Source organism: Ursus arctos, unplaced genomic scaffold (assembly GCF_023065955.2).
Source record: "Ursus arctos isolate Adak ecotype North America unplaced genomic scaffold, UrsArc2.0 scaffold_4, whole genome shotgun sequence".
NCBI lineage: Eukaryota > Metazoa > Chordata > Mammalia > Carnivora > Ursidae > Ursus > Ursus arctos.
Window position 1 is genome coordinate 90972447 of NW_026623056.1, and position 26889 is coordinate 90999335.

Here is a 26889-nt window from a genome sequence, read left to right on the forward strand (position 1 = left end):
GAAATCAGTCCTCCGGAAGTCAGATGCTCTATAGTGCAGACACGGATCTTCAACCCGCCTTTAGTTAAACGTACCTATGCTAAAGGAAATGAAATAAACTATGACCTCACTAACTGGGCCAGTCGAGAAGGGATGACCTGGGTATAGACTGTGAGTCAGCAGCGGGGGGTCCCAGTACAGAAGCAGGAGTCAGTGGCACCGGGGGGGGGGGGGGGGGGGGGTCCCGGCACAGGGGCGGGAGTGGGCGGGGGGTCCCGGCACAGGGGCGGGAGTCAGCGGCGGGGGTCCTGGCACGGAGCGGGAGTCAGCGGCGGGGGTCCCGGCACAGGGTGTGAATTAGATGGGCAGCGCTGCGGGGGCAGGGCTGGTGGGGCCGCAGTGTGGGCAAGGGCGCTGCAGAGCAGGTGGGTGGTGGCTCGCACGCACAAAGCCGACTCGTCCAATCCTGCAGGACACACACTGAACCAGCCGAGAGGCCGTTGACAGCTCGCTGAGCACCACCCAGAAAGTGGCTTGGAGGGGCTACGGAGTGGGGCAGGCGCAGACTACTCCCCGCACAGCCCTCGGTAAGGGCAGCAAAAGAACTGCAGCGCCTGAAGAGTCCCACCCGGTTATCTGGAAAAGTCCCCATCCTGGTGACTGTGGAGGTGGGTCTCAGCTAGCTCTGGCCCCTACTGAACCCAAGCCTGGCCAAACTCTGGCCTGCAGGAACCCACGCCTGGCTGAACTGGGCCTGCATGAACCGTGGGCCTGATTGAAACAGGCCTACTTGACCCCAGGCCTGGCCAAACCCGGCCTGCAGGAACCCCAGGCCCAGCCGAACTCCGCCTGCAGGAACCCCAGGCCCGGGTGTGCTGTGAGAAGAGAACAGGCACAGCTGAGCCAGCAGAGGGAGCAGAAGTCTCTGAAATGACCGTCCACTAGAACCAGCTTCCAAGGCGACAGGATGGGAAGACACAGGTGGGCCCAGTGCTGACTTCAGAAGAGCGTTTTCCCCTTAAAAATTTATTTTTAATTTTTTGATCAACAAAATCCCACACACTCAGGGAAAAGCTACCGGCGACAAGAGGTTAGCCCCGAGGGTGGCCCTCTGCAGCGCTGCCAGGTCACACGGGCACCCGGGGACCCTGCTGAGCGTGCTGGGTCACGCAGAACGGCCCCTCCACGGTGCGGTCAGCTTGGCCTGCACTGCCATGATATTCGCCTCAACATCTGGCCCAGCCGGGACAAAGCCGCCATCACGCTGCTCTCAGCAGTACCAGTCCCAGATGGTGTCTGTCCATTAACAGACACCGGCCACGCCAGTGCCCGCCACGGGACCAGCTCTGCTCCAGGTGCCAGAGGCTGGGCTGTGCACCAAGCCAGGCCCCAGCTACACAGGGAAAGGGCCAAACAGAGGCCAGGCGCCACACGGGAAGGGAGGGAGAGAAGTAGGATGAAGCAGGGACGGGAAAAGAAGGAATGGAAGTGACGCAGAAGCGAGCTCATCCTGTGGGACGGAGGGGATCCCCTCAGAGCACGCATCTGAACAGTGATCCGGAAGGAGTGTGGGAGGGGCCGGGAGCTACTTGGGGGAACGGCATTCCTGGTGGAGGGAACAGCCAGTGCAAGGGCCCTGAGGCCAACGGAAATAGTCGCTCAGTGTTTCAAGCTGTTCTCTGTCACAAACAGTGCTACATTATGTTTAAGCTGCAATTAGATCTTTGCACCAAAAATAAACAAGATACATTTCCAACTGCAGCTAACGGCGCCCAACAGTCCGACCCAACTCCCACCCAAAGACGACCAGTGTGCCTGCCTCCTTCCCGTCGCCAGCACCGGCTGCCCCCAGGCTGTCCCCGGCACGGTGGCATCTTGGCTCTGGTCTTGATGGGTTCGTGGCAGAGCAGATGAATGGAAGAGAACCAGTGCCTACTGTCTGGGCCCAATCCTGCACCTGTCTCCCACACGCATCTAAAACGAACTTGATTCCACCTCACCAAATACCACACGCTCATAAAAAGACAATGCACAGAAGGAAAGACAACAAAGTTCACCTCCCCATTCTGACCCCCATCGCAGCCCGTGTTGGTGACAAACCACGCTTCTCTTTCCATCTTAAAAAAGATCTGCCAACATTTTTGAAATAAACATGACTTCCACCCCGTGGAAATTTTAAGCCTCTCTCTGTTGGGACTTGGATTCACTCTGCATCACATTTACAACTTACTCTGCATCAGCTGCTGGTTTTTTAAATGGGTAGAATTCCCAAATCTGCAACGGGGCTGGCCCTCTTTACATCTTTAAATGCCTGGTTGCTTTCTTCACGCAGGCCACACAGCTGCCTCCCCAGGGCCTGTCCCAAGTATTTCACGGCACGCCGAGTGGTTCTGAACAAGGTATTTTCCTGCGATTCCTGACTCCTCCCCACTGCTCATCGAAACTGCCGCTGGGGCCGGGACTCACGTCACTCCTAACAGTCTCTCCCCTGAATAAACCCCAGTCAGGCCTAGGATTTTTAGGAAAAAAAGTGAAGTAACAGTATGCAAGAGTGTTTCCTGCAACACTGTTTACAATGAAAGGAGACTCTACACAAAAAAAGCCCTCACTATAGAAGTAAAAGGGTATGGAATCTGCAGGATAGAACCCTATCACAGTTCTGAGAGTGAAATTGAGTCAGCTTTACCTATTCTGACATGAAAACTCTCTAAGGTGAATTTCCAAGTAAATAAAAAGCAAAGCATGGAAAAAACAGATAATCACAAGCATTTGCTTGTACGTGGTAATGACTATGATCTGAAAGCAAAACAACCATACCGATGATTTAGTGTGTGTGAAATAACGTGTTAGCCCAAGTACTAACACCAGCACTTGTGAAAGCATTCAGAACTCATGGAAGAAATCACGAAACTAAATATTAAACACACCTCTAATATGACTAGGTACATAACATTGTGAGACGTGGCTCTGACCTCAGTGCCCACTCTGAGTTTAAGTGGAAATGGGTTAAAAATTTACCACGTAGTAGGATGACTTTTTTCCCCTCATTTTACTGACAGATGTCAGGTATTTGGTTAAGAAGTTTATTATTATTCAACTAAGTTCACCTGATTAAACTGAAGGTCACAGTCATCACTGGTCACAATAAACCGCTGTCTAACACGGAGCTGGTTCCAGTCACCAGGCGGTGAGAGCCGGGATTTTGCATACGCACGCAGAACACACAGAGGTTCTCAGAATCATCTGGTGCTGCAGACAACCCTTGGCTGGGCTGCTTCCCCACTTAAAAAATGATTTATTTGTGCCTTGAACTCATCATGTTCTCTGCCCTGCGGACCACCCTGTTTTTCCTCTAACCTCTCATTGAAACACTGTCCTCGCATCCTGTCTCTCTGTGACACAAACGAGTCAAGTCTGGGCTCCCCAGATCCGAGGTGCCGGCTGCGATCACAGGTGACAGCCCATGCCCGTCTGGCCCTGCGCTCCCATATGTAACTTTCCCTCACCGCACAGCCCCGGGCCCCCCAGCCTCGCCCCATGCACCCCCCCCCCAGCCCCTGCACCCTCCCAGCTCTGTGCCTGCTCGGCCCCACATCCCCATACCTTTCCCACACTCAGCACACAGGTACTCCCGGATGTTGTCGTGCACGCGCATGTGCTCCTTCAGCATGTCCTTCCGGGCGAAGGACTTCCCACACTGCTCACAGGCGTGGCTCTTCACACCTGAACAACAAGTGCATCAGACTGTCAACCCGCGGACCCGCACCCGTGGTCACCGCGCGGGGTCAACCCGCAGACCCATACCCGTGGTCACAGCGCGGGGTCAACGTGCGGACCCATACCCGTGGTCACAGCGCGGGGTCAACATGCGGACCCGCACCCGTGGTCATCGCGCGGGGTCAACCCGCGGACCCGCACCCGTGGTCACGGCGCGGGGTCAACGTGCGGACCTGCATCTGTGGTCACTGCACAAGGGCAGTGACGGAGAAGCGTGGTGGCAGGAGCATAGCATGCTGCAGCCGGCGCTCCCTCGGCCTCCACGGAAGCTTACTGTGGGCTCCTTGGCAGTGGGAAAGTCCCCCAGGACCCGGGGCCATGGGTCAGGGGGCCGTACTGGGGACGGGAGCGGTGGCGAGGGCCCAAGGACGGGAGAAGCCAGAGAAAGGCACGGAGGAGGCGCGTGTGAGTGCGGGAGCAGGGAGCACGGGGCACCCCGGCCCCAGCCCGGTCCCGTGGCAGGGTGCTACCTGTGTGGATGAGTTTGTGCCGCTCCAAGTTCCCGATGCTGTTGAAGATGCGCCCGCAGACCTCACACGGGTGGATGTACCTGCAAGCGGACGCGAGCTCGGGGCGGGCCAGGCTGCAGGGTGCACGCTCCCCCACCCCTTCCTCAGCAAAGGGGAGGCAAAAAAGAGGCTACGTGGAGGGCAAGAGACACGAGGATTTTAACCTCCAAGAGGGCTGAACTGTGCCCCTCAAAATCCATAGGCCAGAATCCTGACGCTCAGTATCTCAACTCTGACTGCATTTGGAAACAGGGTCTTTACAGAGATCGTTACGTGAGACACAAGGTCATCAAGCTGGGCAGGGTAGTATGACGGGTATCTTTACAAAGAAGAGAAATTAGGACACAGATGGGCATGGATGGAAGACCTCGTGAGGTCACGGGGAAGGCAGGGTCTACCCGCCAAGGACGGAGGCCCAGAACAGCTGCTCCCTCCAAGGACCCAGCCCCACCCACCCCTCAGTCTAGGACCTCCGGCCTCCAGGACTGAGACAGTACACGTCACTGTTGGGGCTGCCCAGTGGCCCTGTGTCAGGCAGCCTGAGCCGGCTACTCCAGCCTCTACACGGGACGGCCCCTTGCTCACTCCCGAACCCAGCGCCGACTGCGGGCTATAGCAGATGCGGGGCTGGCATCCCGGGAACCTGCTTACGGTGGGGAAAAGGGGTTTCTGCGGGTTCTGCAGGCAGGCTGAGAATCACAGTTACTTTGTGATGCGGCCGACTTGTGCTGTGAGGCCGGGAAGGTGAGGGAGACAGGGCCGACAATGAACAGGATGAACGAGGCGGGCATGCTTCCCTCAGGACCCGGCCCCGGGGCTCCCCGAGGAGACGGACTCGCCCGTCAGAGCACCTGCCTCCCTGCAGGGACCGTGCCCCCCACCCTGGGGCAACAGGCCAGACCCCGGAGGCCCCAGCCCCCGGGAGGCCTCCTCACTTCTGCACGTTGGGGTCCGGCAGGTTCTCGCGGTGGATGACCATGTGCGCGTGGTAGGTGGCCTTCAGGGCGAAGCGCCGGTGGCAGATGCTGCAGCCGTAGCCCTTCTCCTTGTGCACCTCCATGATGTGCTTCAGGTACTCCTTCCCCCGGCCGAAGGTGAGCTGCCGACGGCACGCCGTTCACGCCAGCACCCGGCCTCCCATCCTCCAGCGGAGGACGGCCCTGCCGAGCACCGAGGCGCCCCGGCCGCACGAAAAGGGACGCCTCTAAAGTGCAGAGTGGGGGCGAGCGCGGGAGGTGGACGCCAGCTGACCTGTCCTCCAGACCAGCCCACCCCTGGGCCCTCTCCGGCTCCCCCCCACCTGACCTCCGCTCTCTCACCCACACCTGCTGGCCCTGATGGGGGCCTGGCCAGGGGCCGTGATGGGCACACAGCTGTCAACACTCACGCACGACACGGAACCCGCGCTGGACAGGGAGCGAGCTCCCCGTTCCCGAGCAGCGAAGCCTAATGCGGGAACCAGCGCTCACCCAGCAAGAAGCTGTGGCAAACGTGCAGCACGGCCCTCAGCCACGGGTCCCCGCCGCAGGTCAGCCACTCGGCCGCCTGCAGGCCGGTCCCCAGTCACAGACCGTGGTCCCGTGAAGAGAACGCCCCCCCCCCCCCCCCCGCGGAGCCGCGGGCGCGGGCTGGCCCCCCAGGCCTCCCTCTGCGGGACGATGGCCGGGGCGGGAGGCGGCGGGTACCTGGCACCGCTTGCAGCTGTACTTGTGAGGCTCCGAGTCCGCGCTCGTGTCTGAGTTGTCGTCGTTCTCTTCCGAGGAGATGCCGATCTTGCCGATAAACTCCTCCCTCTGGTGGTCGTCCATCAACGCGATGTCCTGCAGCACAGGGTCGCCGAAGTGATGACGCGTTAGTCCCGCCCCAGCAGGAACGGGACTGCCGCACGCGGAGAAGGCAGAGCCTCTCGGCCGCACGAAGTCCCACCGGGGGCCTGCTTGCTGCCTCGCCTGGGGCTCCCTGGGCCCCTGCACGCACCCCATATCCCGGCAGGAAGCCCGCCAGGCTCCTGCCCGCATTCACACACTTCGCCCAGCCTGGGGCTGGTGTGCTCCGAGGGGTGAGGACGGGGGGCAGCCAAACCGACCAAGCCTCTGCCTGCATCCCTGGGTTTGAGCCTGTCCTGGGACTGCCTGGACTGGGGAACGCTAGGGTCCCCCGCCGCTATGGTGGTGCCTGCCCCGTGGGATAGGAGCAGTCGTCTCTGAGGTCTCTTTCCATGTGACCTGGCAAGGGTCCCCCTAAAGTTCCGTTCACTGCTCTGAAAAAGACTGAGAAACACTTTGCTAGTCACATCACAGGCTAGAGAGGCCCAGATGAGCAGCTGAGAGGGGGCCGTGCAGCGGGTCAGCAGCCAGCGCGGAGCGGAGGAGGCCTTACCTCGGAGCTACTCCCCGCCCCCAATGGCCGCAGCAGACCTGTGGTCCACCCGCCTCGCCACTGCCCGCTTCCCAGCAGAGGCCGTCAGGGTCGCGCACACCGCTGGCCAAGTTTCATTTTTTTTTTTTAAAGATTTTATTTATTTGACAGAGAGAGACAGCCAGTGAGAGAGGCAACACAGCAGGGGGAGTGGGAGAGGAAGAAGCAGGCTCATAGCAGAGGAGCCTGATGTGGGGCTCGATCCCACAACGCCGGGATCACGCCCTGAGCCGAAGGCAGACGCTTAACCCGCTGTGCCACTCAGGCACCCCGGCCAAGTTTCATTTTTAAACAAAACTTAGAATTCTCAGAAAAGTGGATAGGTTTCCTTCAGAAAGTTCGCTATCCTGTCTCTCCCCTGTCCCTCCTGAAGCAGAGAGGAGGTTTTCACAAGGGCCTACTGCTCTGTTTCTTTCTTTTTTTTTTTTTTTAAAGACTCCATCTATTTATTTGACAGAGAGAGAGACAGCCAGCGAGAGAGGGAACACAAGCAGGGGGAGTGGGAGAGGAAGAAGCAGGCTCATGGAGGAGCCTGACATGGGGCTCGATCCCACAACGCCGGGACCACGCCCCGAGCCGAAGGCAGACGCTCAACCGCTGTGCCACCCAGGCGCCCCAACCTACTGCTCTGTTTCTTACTCAAGCCCCCCTGTTTTCCATTAGCAGAGAAACAGCAGCACGCTCCGGAGGAACGCTGCCCGAGGACGAGCACCTGAGGGGCGCCAAGCCTCCGCGGGTGCTCACACCGGCCAGGCCTTTCGCCTCCGCTGGGTCTAATTTAATCCTCAGGAAACTGTCCTTCCATGACAGGTCTCAGGGCCCCCATTTCCGAGGCTCAGGCGGGGGTGGCCTGAGGTCTTAGCTCCCCCAACCCTGGCCGAGGCTCCCAGACACTCTTGGGCACTTCCTCCTTTGTCCACATGGCTCAGCCCCTGCACTGGGGGGCCTCCCACCCTCCTGCCTTTGATTCCCACCTGCCCAGTGAACTCCAACCCGCACCCGGGACCGGAACCGCCAGGGAATGGTCACTGCGCCACGGGCAGGCGTGCATCTCCAGGGCACGTGCTCGCCATCTTTATCTGGGCTTGGTACCACCTAGGATCTCCTCCTTTGCTTCCTGGATCTGCCCTTCTGCCTTTAACGATGACCCGGAATCCTCGCTGCCCCCGGCTCCCACCACCTCCTCACGGTCCTCACCAGGAAGCACCCAGAATGGGGGAACTGTAAGGTGAGCCCTGCCGCTGGGGCCCAAGATACCACAGAGGGCCATGGAAGCCCATCCGAAGAAAGGCCAAGCGGACAAGCGTTTTAGGGTGCTGAGCGCAAGGGCCTGCCATGCTGCCACGTGAGCTCCCCGGGCAAGGGCGGCGCAGGGTGGCACCTTGAAGTGGACGTGGATGTGGTCCCTGAGCACGTCCACGCGGAAGAACTTGCGGCCGCAGATCTCGCAGGTGTACTTCTTGTCGCCGTGGGTCAGCAGGTGTTTGTTCATGTTGCTTCTGCAGGAAAAGACCTGTGGGCAGAGGGGCAGGACTGACAAACTGGAACTGGGCAGGGACGCACCGGACACCGCCCACTGCCCACCTCGGGGCTGAGTCACCAGTGAATGTGAGCGAACGATCATCTAAATACAAGCCTACACGTTATCCCAGAACCAACTGTCCTCTCATCTCCACTACCAGTGGGACCCGGCTCCATTTTATTCGCTCGCTTTAATACTTCCCTAGGACGGGGACTTTCAAGAAGCCTGTGAATCACCGGCTTCGGCCGTGATCTTCTGGAAGTCGGTACCAGAGGAGAGTGCCACCCTCAGTCTGGGCACCAGGCTTCAGGCACAATTCATGCCAACTCCCCCATCTCGCTGTTTCTGGTCTAGTGCGATGGGCATGGAGGCTCATGCGCGACCCCCTACTCGTCCGCTGGGGCCGGGCTAGGATGCTGTGGCCCCGTGCCCTCTGGCAAAGAGCTCCAGGGCCGAGACAGCAGCCAACGCCACCTGCAGGCCCCCCCTGGTCTGAGAGCGTCGGTCTGGAGTCCCAAGGGCTACGTAACCCAGACAGCAGGTCTCCTCTAGCTTGTCCGACCCCACGCGCTCCAGGAGAACACAAGAGATGAATGAAGGGAAACGATTCACGAGGAATGGGAGGCTAGCGTTTTCATGGGACATCTCTTTTCCAGATTTTCAGGGGACTTGGGGCCAACCACCCTGTGACCACAGCTCTGGGGTGCTGGGTGGGAAGCAGACTGGAGAGGTAGGGAAGGCAGGCCTCCTGGGGAGGGGAGAGGCAGCAGGTGTCAGCCAACACCCCTGTCTTCTCAAGGCAGACAGGGTTGAAGACAAGCAGTCACTGGAAGCAGCCAAAAATTCACTGTTAGAAACATTCTAGCTCTTCCTCTTTGGGTCTAAACCGTCTATGCAAATGCAATGAATTTTCACTGAATAAAACTGAATGTCAGTCACAGAGCTAGCTGGTTTCACGCACGTGATCTCCCAAAGGAATCAAAGGGACACGGTGCCCAGGATCCCCCAGAGCCAGTGATCAGTGGGCAGGTTGACCAGGACACACAGACACGGGCACAGGCTCTGCCCTAGCAGAGAGCAGGCAGGGTGAGCAGGACACACGAACATGGGCTCTGTCCGGGCGGAGAGCAGGCAGGGTGAGCAGGACACACGGACACGGACACGGGCTCTGTCTGGGCGGAGAGCAGGCAGGGTGAGCAGGACACATGGTCACGGACACGGGCTCTGTCTGGGCGGAGAGCAGGCAGAATGGCAGGACACATGGACACGGACACGGGCTCTGTCCGGGCGGAGAGCAGGCAGAATGGCAGGACACACGGACACGGACACGGGCTCTGTCCGGGCGGAGAGCAGGCAGAGTGGCAGGACACACGGACACGGACACGGGCTCTGTCCGGGCGGAGAGCAGGCAGAATGGCAGGATACATGGACACGGACACGGGCTCTGTCCGGGCGGAGAGCAGGCAGAATGGCAGGACACACGGACACGGACACGGGCTCTGTCTGGGCGGAGAGCAGGCAGGACACACGGTCACGGACACGGGCTCTGTCTGGGCGGAGAGCAGGCAGAGTGGCAGGACACATGGACACGGACACGGGCTCTGTCCGGGCGGAGAGCAGGCAGAATGGCAGGACACATGGACACGGACACGGGCTCTGTCTGGGCGGAGAGCAGGCAGAATGGCAGGACACACGGACACGGACACGGGCTCTGTCTGGGCGGAGAGCAGGCAGAATGGCAGGACACACGGACACGGACACGGGCTCTGTCCGGGCGGAGAGCAGGCAGAGTGGCAGGACACACGGACACGGACACGGGCTCTGTCTGGGCGGAGAGCAGGCAGAGTGGCAGGACACACGGACACGGACACGGGCTCTGTCCGGGCAGGCAGGGTGAGCAGGACAGGAGGTCCGCCCCTGCCCCGTGCACGGCTGGGCCTGGCTGCCGGGGCTCCTGCGAATATTCCCCCGCACCCGCTCCCCTCCCTCTAGCTTTGCCGGCCCCCAAACCCACAGCTGCAGGGCAGAGGCCCAACATGGGGCTCACAGGTCCGTCCATCCTGCTGACCTGTTTGCTTTGTGGTTTGAAAGAAGTCAGGAAATTTCGCACAGAAACACCGATTTCCACTTTCTCTCTTGAGGAGGTCAAAAGATGCGGTAATGGCACCGGCGCCGCGTGCCTGAAGGCTGGGCCTCGTCCCGGCTGGCCACCTGCTGGCGGCCTTCGCTTCTCTAGTGTGCAGACCAGGGGTGCACCCTGGCTTCGTCCCCAGCGCCCCGCACTCTCGGGGGCTGTGCGCAGCTGGGAGTCAGCAAGAGCGCCCGGATGCCGGCTGGTGGTCACACACCGCCCCCTTGTGGCGGCACAGAGCCACGTGGGAGCCCCAGGGACCGCTCTGCATACGCGAGGGACAGGAGTTCTAGTCCTGGGGACACGGATGATCTTTGCGAGTCGTGGGATGTGAGGCATTCTGAGGAACAGGCAGCCACACTTCCGTCCAGACCAAGGCGCTCGTCCACAAAGAACGGCACCATTTCACGTGCAACCTGATGTGCCCTAGACGGCAGTGCCAGGATGGGGTCCCCGGCACAATGCTGACAGATGCCCGCACTGATGGCCTGCCTTGGAGGCACCTGCCTGTAAGGGTGCTGTCCTGCCTGGGTGGGTCAGCGCTCTTTCTCACAGAAGTGCAGAGCCCAGCTCTGATGGGGCAGGGGGAAGGCCCCGGGACTCCCCACCTCCTCAGTGCCCTGCACTCTTGTCCTCCACCACAAGGACATGTGTCAGGGGCGCTAAGGAGAAGGCGAGCACTGGGAGAGGCTCGGGGGGAACACTGTGGCAAGGGGAAGACCAGCAGTGGAGAAGTCACTTCTCAGCTCGTTCACGGGAGACGCATCTCAACAGCATGAGACGACAATGACAGGTGTACGACACGAGTGCACGAGGCACTCACAATGACCCGTGTCTCTGTTTTCTCCCCCGGTGCTCCATGGGTAGAGCTCTGAGCGTTAGCTGCAGGGCAGGGTGGGGCCCCCCGGTTCGGAGCGCGGCGCATTACCTTGCCACACACGGGGCATCCCGAGGGCTCCTTCTTATAGCGGACCAGGTTCTCGCCACCGGTGTCCAGGTCTTCCCTCTTCACCCGCCGCACTCCTGGAATGCCCGCCCCCCAAGCGAGAGAGTGAATACACAGGCGCACCCCTGCGCCGGGCCGGGCACCTGCCGCTCAGCCAGCGTGGCTGCCTGGACGGCGGGGGCAGGGCTGGTGGCACCAATGAGTGGGTGAGCGGCGCCCCCAGCACAGGACGCAGCTGCAGGGACCACTGCTCCTACAGGCTCCGGGGAAAGAGCCGGCTGGCATGCCCACGGGCAACAGCGACACAGTTCGTGCATCCGAAATACGTGAAAATACAAGGGCAGCGGGGGTTTGGGGTTTGACGGTGCAGATAAGCTACATTGAGCAAATGCTGAAGAAGGGAGTTTCCTGCAACCCAAGGGATCAAGGCAAAGGTAGTAGGGTTCTTGAAGATGACATGTTTTGCTAAAAGGATAGCAATATTCATCCTTGCAAATTTAATCGGTCAATCAGGATCAGGGAGAAAAGCCAAATGATAATGAACTCCTTATGGTTTTAAGACCTAACTGTTCATAACTGGGATCAAATCGGATTTTTAGAAGATTGCATGAGACAGGGAATCTTTCACTAAAAGAGAGAAATTCATGCAGTCTCTTTCCACACCCCTGACCCGTTCTAGAACATTCCCGCATCCCACAGAGTGAATGCAGAGCGCAGCCAACGGGACGTGAAAATACATCATTCTCCAAAGGCTCCTGGCGGCATAAAGCGCTCCGGAGCTGAAGCAGTGGTTGGGACTATGCCCCAGTGTAAAGGGAAAAACCACGAGACACGTTAGTTCATTCCCGCAGAAAATCATCTGACTCGCGTGTCAGCTATAAAACATGGTAAAATCAAGTGGTAAAATACAGCCCAGGTGCCTGTCAGGAGACACTGACTCTGGCAGGACGTCGGCAGCGGGCACTTAGGGCTTGGGGCTCTACGAGCAGGGGCTGGCTCAGCCACCCACCAGCCTATGGGGGAAACTGAGGCACAGTGGTTTGCCCAGGGCCATCCAGGCACCAAGTGGCCACCAAGTGTGGCTGGAGAGGCCCAAGCGAACCACCCAATGGGTCACAGAGAAAAACAGTGGTGGATTTCCTGAAGCCACGTGAACAACAGCCAGGCACAGAAGTGGGGGCAAAACTTACATAGGCTGGGACTCGTCTTACTTTGGAAAGGCACAACGATACCTATACACACACACTTGTGTGCAACAGTTACACTTTACACACAGCTTTGCTTTCTTTTTCAACAAGCACGTACTTTATTTGTAATTCTTTATCAAATAATTCTTTTCAAACTTTTATAGAAAGGAGCTGTGGTCGGTAAGTGCTGCCTACGGAGGGCTGGTCCACAAGGGAGAAGAGGCTTTTAGGGGAATAATCAGGATGATCACAACGAAAATGCCAATTTAAACAGGGTCTGTCTGAGCTGGTCCTTCAAGAAAGGCTGGGCGGGGGCGCTCAGCACACACCTGGCGCCCAGGTGCCTTCCCACTCGGGGCTCCTGTCTGTCCCGCATGGCCATGCCCCCATTTCCATCCTACTTCACCCCTCATCACGCTGCACCCTCATACCACCCTGCTGCTGAGCCCACGGACCCCCGCCTTCCTCCTTGCAGCTGGCTTCCTGTCAGCCCCCCACATGGATGGAAGCTTCCAGCACCCCTGCTGCAGACAGCATGGGCCACCCGGGGCCCACAGACAGCATGAGGAATTATGTAAGGCCTCGCCCACAGGTCTGCCCAGAACATTCTGCTCCACGCACGAGGCTGAAAGTATACCCCAGACCAATTTCATACGCTGTTTTTTTCCCTTTCTGTCATATCAAAAGCATTTTCTCAAGATAATAAAAGACTCTGAAAACAATGCTTTCGGGGACGGCACAGCATTCAATCCTATAGAGAGTCCTGTTTCCTTAACTCTTCCCCACCATGGAACATTCAGGATGGCTCCAAGTGCTCCCGCTAAGACACTGTTAAGCCCCGCCGGTACCTCTCCGTGCCCGAGCCGAACTCCGCAGACAGTGGCAGCGCCAACCGCCCAAGAGGCGGGGCAGACGCCTGCACCGCCCCCGTCCCCGTCCCTGCTCGGCGGGCTGGCGCCCAGGGCGGCGGCGCTCACCTTCCAGATGCCTCCTCTGGTGGTCGAGCATGACGTCCTTGCGGTAGAACATTTTGTTGCAGACCTCACAAGCAAACTTCTTGTCCCCGTGCTTCTTCTTGTGCTTGGAAAGGTTACTGTTGGTGGAGAAGAATCTGAAACACATCTCACATTGGAACGTCTTGTCATCTGTCCAGAGAGCAAGCAGACACATGGCAACTTTTAGGTAAACGACACTAAACACGGGGTCGGCATCCTGGCCGTGGGGACGGCGACGAGGCCCGGGGGGAAGGCAGAGCGGCAGGGGAGCCGCAGGGCCCGGGGACGGCACCGCCACGCCGCGGCCACCCTCGGCCAAGCACCGGACCACGCAGCGCGGCACGCGAGGGGCCCGAGCCCGCTGGTCCTCGCCGAGGGACGCAAACACCGCTCCTCTCCTGGCCCGGCCAGGCCACACTCAGCGCCCCCCACCTCGCCCCTGCACCACACGCCTCCCGCGGCATCTGGGGCTGACTCGCTGAAAGGAGACGGGCCTGAACTACCACCAGTCTGGGCCCTCACCCTGCACCTAGCCCGACCGCAGCCCCGACCCCTGGTCTCAGAGGAAACTGTGTCACTCCCCTGACCCTAGGCTCCACCTACCTGCCACCTGTCCCTTCTCTGCCACCTGTCCTGGCCCACATGCACAAATGCCCAAGCTCTCCCACTGTTCACAGAACTGTCTTCTTCCAGGTCTCTCTGTAATAGACACATCCCCCACACTCTCACACACACATCACACTCTGACAAACACCCCACACTCACACCCCCCACTCTCACACACACCCCACACTCACACCCCCCCACTCTCACACACCCCCACACTCACAGCCCCCCCACTCACACACACTCCACACTCACACACACCCCACACTCACACCCCCCATTCTCACACACACCCCACACCCCCCCCACTCACCCCCCCCCCACAGTCCCCCCACACTCACACACACCCCACACTCACACCCCCCACTCACACACCCCACACTCACACCCCCCACTCTCACACACACCCCACACTCACACACCCCACTCTCACACACACCCCACACTCACACCCCCCACTCTCACACACACCAGTCCCAGGCTGGCACTAAACAGCACAGGTGAGCCTCCCTCCCGGGCAGGTGGCCACGTCCCGGGGCCCGAGAGTCGTGGAAGGTGCAGCGCTGTCCTTGGGCTTTGGCCTTCTGTGTCACGAGTGCCAGCAAGTGCAGGCAGAGAAGCCCCTTCCAGCCGATCCCGAGGGCCCGGCTGTCCGGGCCCAGCCTGCCACAGCACAGGTGGCCTTCCCTGTCGTGGCACAGGCACGTCCCCAGTTCAGAAAGCCAGACAGACCCCTGGTCCCAACAGTAACCTGCCGCCAACAAACCTCCTGCCCTCGAGGTCTACGTTTATGCTTCCGTAAGATGCGCACCTACGAGCTAACGCCTGTTACTCGGGACCCGGTTCAGGTGCGGGGTCACCAGGGGGGAGTGGATTTCTGGGGGAGCCGGTGCAGGTGAGAGGTCACCGGGAGGGGGGTGGATTTCTGGGGGAGCCGGTGGAGGTGCGGGGTCACTGGGGGTTGGATTTTTGGGGGAGCCGGTGCAGGTGCGGGGTCACCAGGAGGGGGGTGGATTTCTGGGGGAGCCGGTGGAGGTGCGGGGTCACTGGGGGTTGGATTTTTGGGGGAGCAGGTGCAGGGTCACCGGGAGGGGGGTGGATTTCTGGGGGAGCCGGTGCAGGTGCGGGGTCACTGGGAGGGGGGTGGATTTCTGGGGGAGCCGGTGGAGGTGCGGGGTCACCGGGGGGGTGGATTTCTGGGGGAGCCAGTGGAGGTGCGGGGTCACCGGGGGGGTGGATTTCTGGGGGAGCCGGTGCAGGTGAGGGGTCACTGGGGAAGGGGTGGTGGATTTCTGGGGGAGCCGGTGGAGATGCGGGGTCACCGGGGGGGTGGATTTCTGGGGGAGCCGGTGGAGGTGCAGGGTCACTGGGGGGGGGCGGATTTCTGGGGGAGCCGGTGGAGGTGCGGGGTCACGGGGGGGGTGGATTTCTGGGGGAGCCGGTGGAGGTGCGGGGTCACTGGGGGGGTGGATTTCTGGGGGAGCCGGTGGAGGTGCGGGGTCACGGGGGGCATGGATTTCTGGGGGAGCCGGTGGAGGTGCAGGGTCACAGGGGGGTGGATTTCTGGGGGAGCCGGCTGCACAGGAGGCTAACAGACCATGCTTTGCTCGAGGGCTTGGGCGTGAGCCTGTGCTGTTGTCTAGCTCTGCCTGGATGGTCAAGGACAATACGAGGACCACTTAGACGAGCTACCGGGACAGGTCCTGCTGAGCAAACGCTTGAGCAAAACCCATCAGTCTACACATCTCAAAAAGCTTCTCCCTGCGTCGTAGAAATCCTTGGCTTAATGGTCTATGGAGGACACAGTCCCTTAACATGAATGCTGTGGAAAAGTACAAGGGGACGTAAACAATATATTACACAAAGGACCTCAGCTTCCAGATTTATTCTTTGTTTTCCATCCGAAACTTGTAACTTTGGAAATGAGAGAGAAAATGTATTTTAATTCCCTGTGGCCCTATTACTTCTATATAATGAAATAAAATGCTTGGTTTAACAGAACCGTAAGCTGATGGGCAGCAGTAGCTGCTCGGACTTCTTTTATTACTTTCTGCTCGTTTGTGTCCAGAGAAACTGAGATAAAAGAGGAAAAGCAGAGTCTACCTCCCCCAGCAGCGGAGGGCATGGGACCGGACCGCGCGGGGACAACACGGGGGCTCCTGCAGAACCACAGGCGGCCACATTCCGACTCTGGCCACACACGCAGTCAGGGCTCTAGACAGACCCTCACCAATGGAAGCAGTGGGGGCATCTCCCCCAGATTTGAGGGGGCTCTTGGGGTGCAGAGCTCAGAATGCAGGGGGTGCAGCACACTGCCAGTTCACCTGGAAGCTTCCAAGGCCACCACTTCATGCCATGGCCACGGATGCCGCAGAGCTGGCAGAGCTCAGGAGAGACGAGCCATGCCGCCGCGGAGAAGCCCCGGGAGCAAAAGGTACCATGAAGAGACAGGCCACGGCTGCAAACAGGAGCCCCAGACCCGAGCACACAAAGGCAGCCCATGGATGCCGGGGAGCAGGTGCTGGCCACCCGTGGGGACGGGCAGTGGAGGTTTCACTAGTGCTGGCTAAGGGGTTTCTGAGAGACGGGCGGGGGGGGCAAGAACCAACACAGATGGCTCGACAGGACAGCAGTTCAGAACCAAGGGCCACCCTGGTAGGTCTCTAAGGCCACTGCCACTGGGCCATCCTCTCCGGCATGCTAGGATTCCCTGACCCTCCCGCACCCACCACGGCATCTGCTTCCTGCTGGGGGGAGCGTGACCTCAACCAGACGGGGCCTGGCATGCTCACCCAGGCCCACAGAGGCCCGTCGGCCACAGGCCTGTCCAAGCACACGAGTGAGTGAGATTCCATCTGGGGGACAGAAGTGGGCTCAGAGCGAAACTGGTCTACACAGGGCGGCAACCTCGGCCTGTCCTAGGCTCTGCGGCTCACGGACAGCGGACGGTGAAGGGGGCCCTTCCATCGGTGAGGCAGAGCGCTCCTCCTAAGCCATCACCCCCTCCTGCAGGTACTTCTCCCGTGGTCCTAGAACACTCCTCTGCTCACCCCCCTGCGTCACGACACCCCGCTTCACAACAGCCGCAGATGTGGGCGCCCACAGTTCCCTGGAAGACTAAGAGAACGGCAGAAGGTACGCTCCCCTTCACATGGGAAGTTTCCACCCGCATCTCCTTCGGGATCATAACAGCTGCTCAGGAGCAAGTCGAATACAGGCAGAGGACAGACGTGAGATGGTGTGTTCTAACGTGCCACGGTCTCCACGCGGCCACCTGAGAACCCGCGTGGCGCGGCGCCCGCTCACCTGTCCTGCAGTTGTGGAATTCTAGGGCGCTCTCAATGCGGAAGGTCTTCTCACAAGTGCCGCACCGGTACCTGTACTCGCCGTCCACCTGGTGAAGGGCAGCATTGTTAGTGCGGGGGGAGGGCCGGGGGGCGCCCCCCATCAGCATGCACCCCCGACCAGCGCTCTGGCATCTTCCGTGTGCGTACGGTCCACACCGCTCTCTGCTCCTCTCCCATGCGGTTTAGGAACATGAGCACGTTTTCACTCTTGCCATCCAGGTGCCCCGGGAGAATGCCCCATTCAGGGACCGCAGGGCAGACGCCAGCCCCAGGGACCCCGCCGCCTCCTCCCACGGCCTGTCGCCCACCCCTGCCCCCACACCCTCCCCTCTTCCTCCCTCGCAACTGCATCTTCCCTCCCGGCAGCCTGTCCTGCCAACCGCCCACTCCTCCTCCACGCCAGCCCCACAAGCCGGGTCCTACCCACCTCATTCCTGCTGTGCTTGTAGGAGACGTGCTGCTTTAGACTTTCCTTGCGGCTGAACAACTTGGCACATTCCTCACATTTAAACAGCTTGTCGCCTAAGAGCCACCAAGAAAAAGCTGGTTCACAACTCTAGGTGTGTACTGGGGCAGCGCCCGCGGCCTCTGGAGCGGGTCCGCGGCTGGGTGTGTTTGCGAGGTCCTCAGCAACGCCTCCTGGCCAGGGAAGCCCCTCCCCATGCGCCGGCAGGGGGCCCCTCCAGCGGTGCTCCCCGGGCGTTTGCGCAGGGACTCACCGTGCGAGCGCACGTGCCTGCTCAGGTTGCTGCTGTTCTGGAAGATCTTGCTGCAGATGTTGCACTGATAGACCCGCCTGTGCTCCCCCAGCTGCCTGACCAGCTTCCTCCGGATGCCGTGCCGGCTCGACAGAATTAGGCTCCTTTTGAGGGTGATGGTGGTGCTCTGATGATGCGGGTACCTGCCAGGTCACACAGACACCCGTTGAGACGGGGGCAGACTGTGTCCTTGGAGAAAAAGTCCAAGGTCACAATCATCTTGGTAAGTGCTCCTTCCAAACCTTCCCAGAGCCATGCGAGAAAGAAGGGAAGGAGGGAAGGTACTCGGGCACCACCCAGCCTCCGGGACATCTGGACAGGACAGACACCGTGAACGTACAATGGCATCCATGTTTTCTGTACAGCCACACACCTGACTGCATCTTCACTCGGGCCACCAGGAAGCTCTCAGCTCAGTCTGTGCCGAGAATAACCCTGGCTGTGCAGTTTTTCTCATGTGGTCTAGCCTCTCTATTCCCCTTTATACTTTCTATGACCCTGATTTTTAAAATTTCTTCTCCCTACGAAAGGTATTTCCGACAGTAAGCCACAGAAATCGTCTGCGCAAGAAGACAGGGTAGACAGGGAACCAGGTGACTCTGTTCTTGATGGCACGCTGGTTCCCGTTGTCAGTATCTGCACAGGTTCCAGAAATAACAGGACCAGGCACATTGTGAGAAGTACAAGAGGCACTCCAAAAAAGGCCCCCCAAAATGACCACCGGCTTATTCAGCGTCACAGCAAAGATTAACCCAAAAATGATCACCAAAATACAAAATATTTTCCTTCTTTGCAAAAAAAAAAAAAAGAAAAACACAGAGCAAGGTGCTAAAGCGACAGAAATCCAAATACAACACTGTTTTATAACAGCAGCCTCGCTGACAACAGCCAACAGGTGCCCGTTGGTAGAGGGATGGATAACAAAACAGGGTCTCTATATATCCACACGATGGAACAACATCTGGCCTTAACCCGGGGGGTCCATTCGACAGCTGAGTGAGACAGCCAGTCACGAAAGGACCAAAACCGCGCGGCCGCACTCCTATGAGGAACCTAGAGACACAGCGCCCGCCTACAAGGTACCCCCGTCTTCGCAGAGGCAGAGGTAGGAGGGGGCGTCGGGGAAGTTAGTGTTTAAGGAGGACAGAGCTTCAGTGCGGGAAGATGAAAACGCTCTGCACATGGATGGGGGTGAAGGTCGCACAGCTACATGCAAGGACTTAATGCCGCAGAACTGGGCACTTAAAAGTGGTTAAGATGGTAAATTTTAGGTGATGTAGGTTTCACTACAATAAAAAAAAAAAATTGCTTTTAATCATTTTCGGAGAACGTACGACTCTGCTCCTGAGTTCCGGAACGATCCTGCTGCTCCCCAAGCTCACCCATGGCCAAGCCGCCCCCCCCCCCCCCGCCCCCACCAAGGAGTGAGCCAGTCTCCCTGCTGGAGGCGCCTTCCCGCCCGGGCGGTGCGCTGTCCACACTGGGGCCCTGAGGGCTGCGGCAGGACTTACTTGGGCAGGGAACCCGTGTCGCCGGTGGTGGTGGCCAGCTTCCCCAGAACCAGCTCCATGATGCGCTCGTCCGGCGCTGCGGCCACAGGCTCGTCCGGCGGGACCTCCGTAATGATCTCTGCCACTGGCTCTGTATGAAGGGGACGGGACGGGCCATGTCATCACCAGGGAAGGGGACAGATCACAACCCACCCAGGAGGACGCACCTGAGTGGACCGCGGCCAGGCCAGAGTCGTAGGCACCGATCGCAAGATAGACACGAGAAGAAAGAAGAGAAACTAGTGCTATTTTGAAATCCACGCATTTGCCCGTTTAGAAAAGCAAAATGCTATCCCTAACTTGACGCTGGAGTTATAATTTGTGATTTTTTTCCTAAAACCACGTTAAAACACTATTTCAGTCCCTTTTCCTACCAACCAAAATTGGAACATTGTGATACACGGTGGGATCTTTTCACTTATTAAATGAGTCCTGACAGAGATTTGGAAATACTAACTTTTAAAATCAGAGAAGCCATCATGAGTATGTTTAAAAGCAGATAATCATTTTGTACGAGAATCAGATGCCAAATAATTGGAGTAATAGGTATCCTGGCCTGAACCCCTGGACAAATAAATATGGGAAAACAACACAAAAAATTTCAGCTCCTGGTTTCTACCACTTTGTCTGCTCTATGTCTTCCTAATGCAACTAATAATTAGAGAAAGAATCACTTAAGCTTTCGGTGCCCCTCGTGTCTTCTCCACCTGTGTAAAGAGAAGTAGGGCGCTGCTCGGGGAGGGGAGGGTTAAATCATTCATCTGTCTATCAGCCCGAGGAGAACACGAACTTAGAGCTGGCTGCAGGAGCCGGTAAAGCCGGGACTGCCCCGGAGTATTACATGAATGCTGCCCCTCTGAGTACTTTTTCACTCCGGGAAAGAATAAGCATTTCTTCTCACTCTCAGAAAAGGAAACAAGGGCTCTACCAGATACCAAAGCACCCAGTGGTCAGTACGCAGACAGCGAGGGGACCCAGGTCTCAGCGTCACATCTGGTCCCGATAGGTGAGAACCCACCCCCACCCCGTGAGTCTTCTAGTATCAGGTGGTGCTGGCAGAAGCCACACGAGGACCGAGGGTCCACGGGCCCTGAACTCCCAAGAAAGTGGGTCAGAGTCCCTCCAAACTCCACTGAGGACACCATCACAGAGAAGGGGCCCAGCCAAGGCCTGGAGGCAAGCTACAAGCCCGCGCACAGGTGCCGCAGGAGCGGACGGTGGAGCGTTCACATGGGAACCAACTCCGCTGGGCAGCAAAGGGGAAGGAGCAGCCAGAAACCCAGCGTGGGTGAGTCTCGCTTCATGTGCCACGAGCAAGACGCTGGGCATGGAAAGACGGATGCACGTAAACCCCAGGAGGGGCAAGGCCGATTCCTACAAAGCCAAGGAGGAAAGTCTGGGGAGATGGCCATATTTCTCTGTCCTGTCGGGGCGCTGGTGACACAGGAGGAACGCTGGTCAGTGTTCACAACCTGCATGCTTTGCAGTGCCCGCTGCGTTACATGGGAATTGTGCTCTAAAGAGCTGATTCAAGCTGAAAGGGAAGGCTAGGTTCCACCCCCACCTGGCCTCTCTGCACTGAGTTCACCCACTGATAAGTCTCTGAGCCCAAGATACCCTCGCCTGCTGGCTCCTCCCCCAAGACCAGCCCCCATCTGCTGGCTCCTCCCCCAGGACCAGCCTCACCTGCTGGCTCCTCCCCTAGGACCAGCCCTCATCTGTTGGCTCCTCCCCTCAGGACCAGCCCCCACCTGCTGGCTCCTCCCCCAGGACCAGCCCCCACCTGCTGGCTCCTCCCCCAGGACAAGCCCCCATCTGCTGGCTCCTTCCCCAGGACCAGCCTCACCTGCTGACTCCTCCCCCAGGACAAGCCCCCATCTGCTGGCTCCTCCCCCAGGACCAGCCTCACCTGCTGGCTCCTCCCCTCAGGACCAGCCCCCACCTCTGGCTCCCCTCAGGACCAGCCCTCACCTGCTGGCTCCTCTCTCCAGGACCAGCCCTCACCTCTGGCTCCTCCCCTCAGGACCAGCCCCCACCTAGTGGCTCCTCTCTCTAAGACCAGCCCCCACCTGCTGGCTCCTCCCCTGGGACCACCCCTCACCTCTGGCTCCTCCCCTCAGGACTAGCCCCCACCTACTGGCTCCTCTCTCCAGGACCAGCCCCCACCTGCTGGCTCCTCCCCTGGGACCAGCCCTCACCTGCTGGCTTCTCCCCTCAGGACCAGCCCTCACCTGCTGGCTCCTTGCCCTCTATGATGTCTAGTGGCTGCTCAGGTTTTGATGCTTTGGGTTTTCTCCCCCTTCGAGGCTTTTTCTTCTGCTCTTTGGTGGCACTGACACTCTTGGGAACCGCAGGAGGCTCCCCCCGGGGCACATCTGGTTCCTTCTCGGGTGCTGCTTCATGCTGGCTGGCGGGGGGAAGGCTTTTGGCTTGTTCCAAGTGACCCAACAGATGCTCTGCAGAAGAGGGAAGCAAGCACACAAGGACGGTGAGGCAGCCCCTCAGTACGCCCACTCCCTACCCCATTTTTGTTTGTTTTTACCTTCATTTGATGAGAGTGTGCCCCCTCACAGGCAAATAAACTTTATTTCCACTGCTTTTGAAAATAAAAGCATTTTCACTGCACCAAACAGGGGACTACTATTTTAAAAGCTAAATTAGGTGATGAAACCAGGGCAGGCTTACCATGCACACGGTTTTATAAAAAGTACAAGCACGCATACACACGTATGTGCAAGGAAGAAGTGTGGAAGGGTCTACCATCACGGTACAGTCTCCAGACGGTGACACTACGGGCAATGTTCCTTTTCTTCTTTATACTTACTTATATTTTCCAATGTTTATGATGAATTCATACTACAATTACTTAAGAATGAAGCCTTTAAAGAGCAATACCGAGAAATACTCAACTCGCGATAAATAATATTATCTTGAAAAACACTGCACAAAAGCAAAAAATCTTTGCTTTACTTTCAGCTGAAGAAAGCCCTGTGAGACCTCCCAAGAAAAGATAACTACGGAACCCCAGGAGCCAGGCAGGCAGGGACGGGTACAGAGTTCAAGAGCGGACAAACTCCCTTCAGTGGAGGCCCAGACCGGCTGGACGGCAGTGCTGTGGCAAGGAGGACGAGGGGGACAACGCACGAGACAGGTGGGGACCGACACGCAAGCGACAGACGGCGCCTGTGCGCACATTCGGGTCGGGGACCAATTCTCCCCAGTGCAAATCTCCACCGGCTCAGCTCAGGCCTCCAGCATGAAGGGGCTGTTACTTCTCTGTTCGTTCCACATTTAGGGCCATCGTGCTGGGTGAGTGCCCTCAAGGAGCTGGGTCCAGGGAGGGAAAGAAAATTGAAAAGGTAACACAACAGAACGTGACGTGTGTCACAGGAAGGGACTGGCAGTCTGGCCACACAGCAGAACAAGCCAACCATGAGCCTGTCCAGCTGAACACACTTGGAAAGACTGGAGAAAACACCGAGCTTAACCGCCCCGAGCTGTAAAACGCCGCAGAGCCCAAGAGAAAGACAGCAAGAGCCCTGGTGCCAGGCACGCGGTGGAGGCCTTGTTCCAGGCCAAGGGTCCAAGTGTGAGCTGCCGGAGAGCCTGGGGTGCTCACGCATGTGCAGCTCTGGGGGACATGGCTGGGGTCTACATGGTGGCCCAGGAGCGAGCTGCTCACACAAAGCCAGGGAACATCCCGCCAGCCCTGCGCGGCCACCTGTCCAAAGGGACGGCATGGAAGTGACAGCGCCAACTGGAGCCCACTCCACCCAGACTTCCCAGGTGACTCACTGCCCCGCGTGCACACCAGCACTTACCGTTCAAGAGCTGCAGCTCCAGGAAGCTGGCGGAACACACTTTACACACCCACTGGCTGGGCTCGGACTCCACGGCCTGGCTGCTTTCTGGGGTGCCTGCAGCTTCAAAAGAGCAGAGGGCAGGGTGACGCATGCAGGAGGGCGCCCCGAAGCCCAGCGCCGCGGCGGTGGGGGGCATGCCTGTCCGCCTGGGCCGCGCTATGGAGGCGGTAAGCACAGCTCCCCTCTCGGCCCTGCTCCCGGGGCTTCACACGCGTGCACTCCTTCGGTCCCCAGAGATGCCCCCATTTCACACGTGAGGAAACCAAGCACAGACAGATGGCACTGGAGCGGCCAATGTGGGGTCTGTGGTCAGTCACAGAAACGTGACTCCCTCCCAGAAGCCGGGCCAGTGGGACCAGATGCATCCCTTTACAAACCTTCGAGAGAAAAACACTCTACAGATCAAACAGAATCCCTCAGTCTGTCTGTGGCTCATACGAGGGACAGGCCGTCAGTGTGCACTAGGCCCGGTGTCGTCCCGCAGAACTTTACATGATGACACAATCGTTCTGAACACGCCGTGCTCTCTGGGGCGGCAGCCACTTGCGGCTAGTGCCCCTGAGGAACCGAGGTTTTAATTCTGTTTAATTTGCATTAGAATTTAAGTGGCGACCCAGGGCAGGTGGCCGCTGTGACGGGCCGGGCTCTCAGCGCCTCTTCCTCACACCCCAAAGACGTATGGGCAGGGTTCATGGAACAGGGGACACTGGCCGTGCAGACGGGACCTGCAGCCGCCTTTGTTCATCATATTACTAATGCTCCCGTGGCACCTAAAAACTGGGGGCGTTCTCAGCGAGCCTCCGGTCGTGATCTCCTGGCCCAGCCCGTCTCTCCAGGCCCCGGCGGGCGGCCCCGCACACCCGCGCCACCACTCCCACTTGGCCACCGCACAGCCTGTGCTGAGCCTCACGACCCAGCACACGTGACACCCCAGGGGCCGCTCATTCAGCAAACTCCTGCGTCCTTAAACAAATCACCCACAGTCCCAACTGCACGTGGCTCCATGCAGGGACAAAGCACACCTCTTACTGTTTCCAAAACGAGCGATGAGGCTGCAGAGACCACAAGGGAACGATGCAGGCCACCCCTACCTACAACTGTTGGTGTCTATTTTCTGAGTCCTCCTCAGACGAGAAGAAGGGGAAAATGTGAGTGTGGTGAGAAATGCTCGGTTATACGAACACAGAGCAGAGGGGTCCGGAGCAGGCACTGCAGGAGCAGCGCGGTTTAGGGGACGCTCCAGGCCGGCCGCCCTCTGCTCTCCCTCGCCCCCCACAAACCCACCGCGTGAAGACCGTCAGGACGAGATCACGGATGAGCGGGAGCCAGAGTTGAATTCCCGCTTCTCGTTCACCTTCTCAAACACACGTGGCTTGAAAGAGGGAAGGAGACATTTGCATGTGACGGGTTCAGGAAGGGATGACAAGTGGGTTAGCTGGAAGGACATCCGTGAATCCAGGTCACTTCTTCCGGTCCCAAGGGGCTGCCGTCTCTGGCAGGACGGTCCCCGCTCCCGTGAATGGGACTCAAACTAACCTGACACGAGAAAACCTCTTCAACTCGTGCTCTGAGGCCAGTGATCAGGCAGGACCAACGAGAAGGACCAGTCGTGACCCCTGTCCCCGCGCCAAGGGAAGACTCTATTTTCCAAGAATTATCGCTAAAAGATCAGAATTTTTAAGAACAAAAATGAGCCAACAATCAGAAGCTAGTTCTTGATGGCCCATCACTTAAACGTCTCACAAGAGAGACTCGTCAAAGCAACAGTAACGCCGCACGGCCACAGGCGATGCCACAGGGAGGACGGGAGGGTAGATACCTAAGGTGGGGGACGGTGAGTCAGAAAGACGTCCGGAAACAAAAGCGAGCAAGAGAACAGCGCGCGCAGTGAGACCGCGCCTGTGCGAAATCGCGGGCTTTCTTGGAGACCAGGAGAGACGCGGCTCGGCTATGGGGACAGAAGGCAGCTCGCTGGGCGCCAGGGGCCTGAGCGCAAAGCCGCACGAGGGAACCGCAAGAACCCCCCGGGCCAAGGAGATGTTCTCTACCTCGGCTATGGCGCGGCTGACACAACTGGGCGTCTCTGTCGAAACGCTCGGAGGGCACCGAAAACTGCCAGGTCTTCTAAGACACAAACTACACATAACTGCTGATTTTTAAAAAACTCTGTAAACTACTAGTCAAAAATGCCGAGAGTCATTAGAATGGGGATTGAAAATAGCTTTCCAAATGTTATAGATGTGCGTACATTTTATCTTTTTCATCAAAAAAGTAGTTTTTGAAAATCGGATGATGACCTCTGAGGACGACAGCCGACCTGAGCCCTCGTGCCTGCCCAGTTTGACCCATGCGCTTCCTGGGCCCTCCTTCCCCTGTCAACGGGCCCGTTTGTGCAAAACAAGAAAACCAACTTTAATGGGAGCTCAAGAAAAAAACGTGAAAAGTAAACCTCCTACCCGGAAAAAAAAATACGAAAAGTTATTTTTTTAAGGACGTGTCTGCTCCTCCAAGTTTTGCTCTGTGTTGAGAAGTTGGCTCTGCCATCTGCAAATTGGCTGATTTCTACAACAAAGATGTATTTTGAAGCAAATTTTAAAGAGACAGAATGAAATTACTGAGTCTCCGCAGTTCTGATGCTCACCAAGAAAGATTTGGAATAATTTGTGGGAAGACAGCTCTCTGTCCACTGGCCCCCCGATTCTTCTAGAACACAGCGGTGGTCCCTAAGGCCCATTCACCTTGCTCTGCCCCTCCGCTACCGGGCCCAAGGCACAGTGATGGCCACAAAAGGCCCCTTCTCTCCACTCCGCTGCAGGGTCTCAAGGGCGTGCAGACCAGAGGCCTCGGTGCTGGGAAGCAGAGGTTAAGCCCTTGCCCGCCCTGTCGGATCTGGGTAATCAGAGTCATGCAGATGACCAGCTTTCAGGCTGGTCCAGGCCCCTCTTCGCAGGTCTTGGCACCTACACTCCTGTCTAAGAAGTGGGCATGGTGGGCTCTCAACAAAACGCTTCAGCTGGGTGAGGCGTCCAGAACTCACACCCGAGACTGCTTGGCGGGGCCCCAGGCACTCAGGGCAGGCAGGGCTGGAGCAGGGTTCTAGAAGCTCCGCTGGGCCAGGAGGGGACCCCTGGGAAGGGGGCGGCAGGGCTTTGGGAAGGGGCTGGGCAGGAGGCCAGAGTGGTGGAGGCAGGGCGCGGCGGCCTGGGATGGCTGCCTGGCACTGTTCTGCCACAGACACCGCACACAGTGGTGGATGTCTCATGTCCTCTGGGGACTTACCAGCACCACCCGAGCTAGGTCA

General features: G+C 58.5%; 1 protein-coding gene across 1 annotated transcript in view; it reads right to left on the bottom strand.

Annotated features, from left to right (window-relative positions):
- Positions 1-26889, bottom strand: part of PRDM15 (PR/SET domain 15) — a 66125-nt gene that overhangs the window by 13455 nt on the left and 25781 nt on the right. Inside the window, 13 exon segments of the mRNA XM_026499728.4 lie at positions 3583-3702; positions 4227-4306; positions 5201-5364; positions 5951-6085; positions 8065-8196; positions 11265-11359; positions 13447-13614; positions 17377-17464; positions 17845-17939; positions 18137-18318; positions 19687-19816; positions 21957-22181; positions 23547-23648. Of these exon segments, the coding sequence (XP_026355513.2) occupies positions 3583-3702; positions 4227-4306; positions 5201-5364; positions 5951-6085; positions 8065-8196; positions 11265-11359; positions 13447-13614; positions 17377-17464; positions 17845-17939; positions 18137-18318; positions 19687-19816; positions 21957-22181; positions 23547-23648 (1716 nt within the window).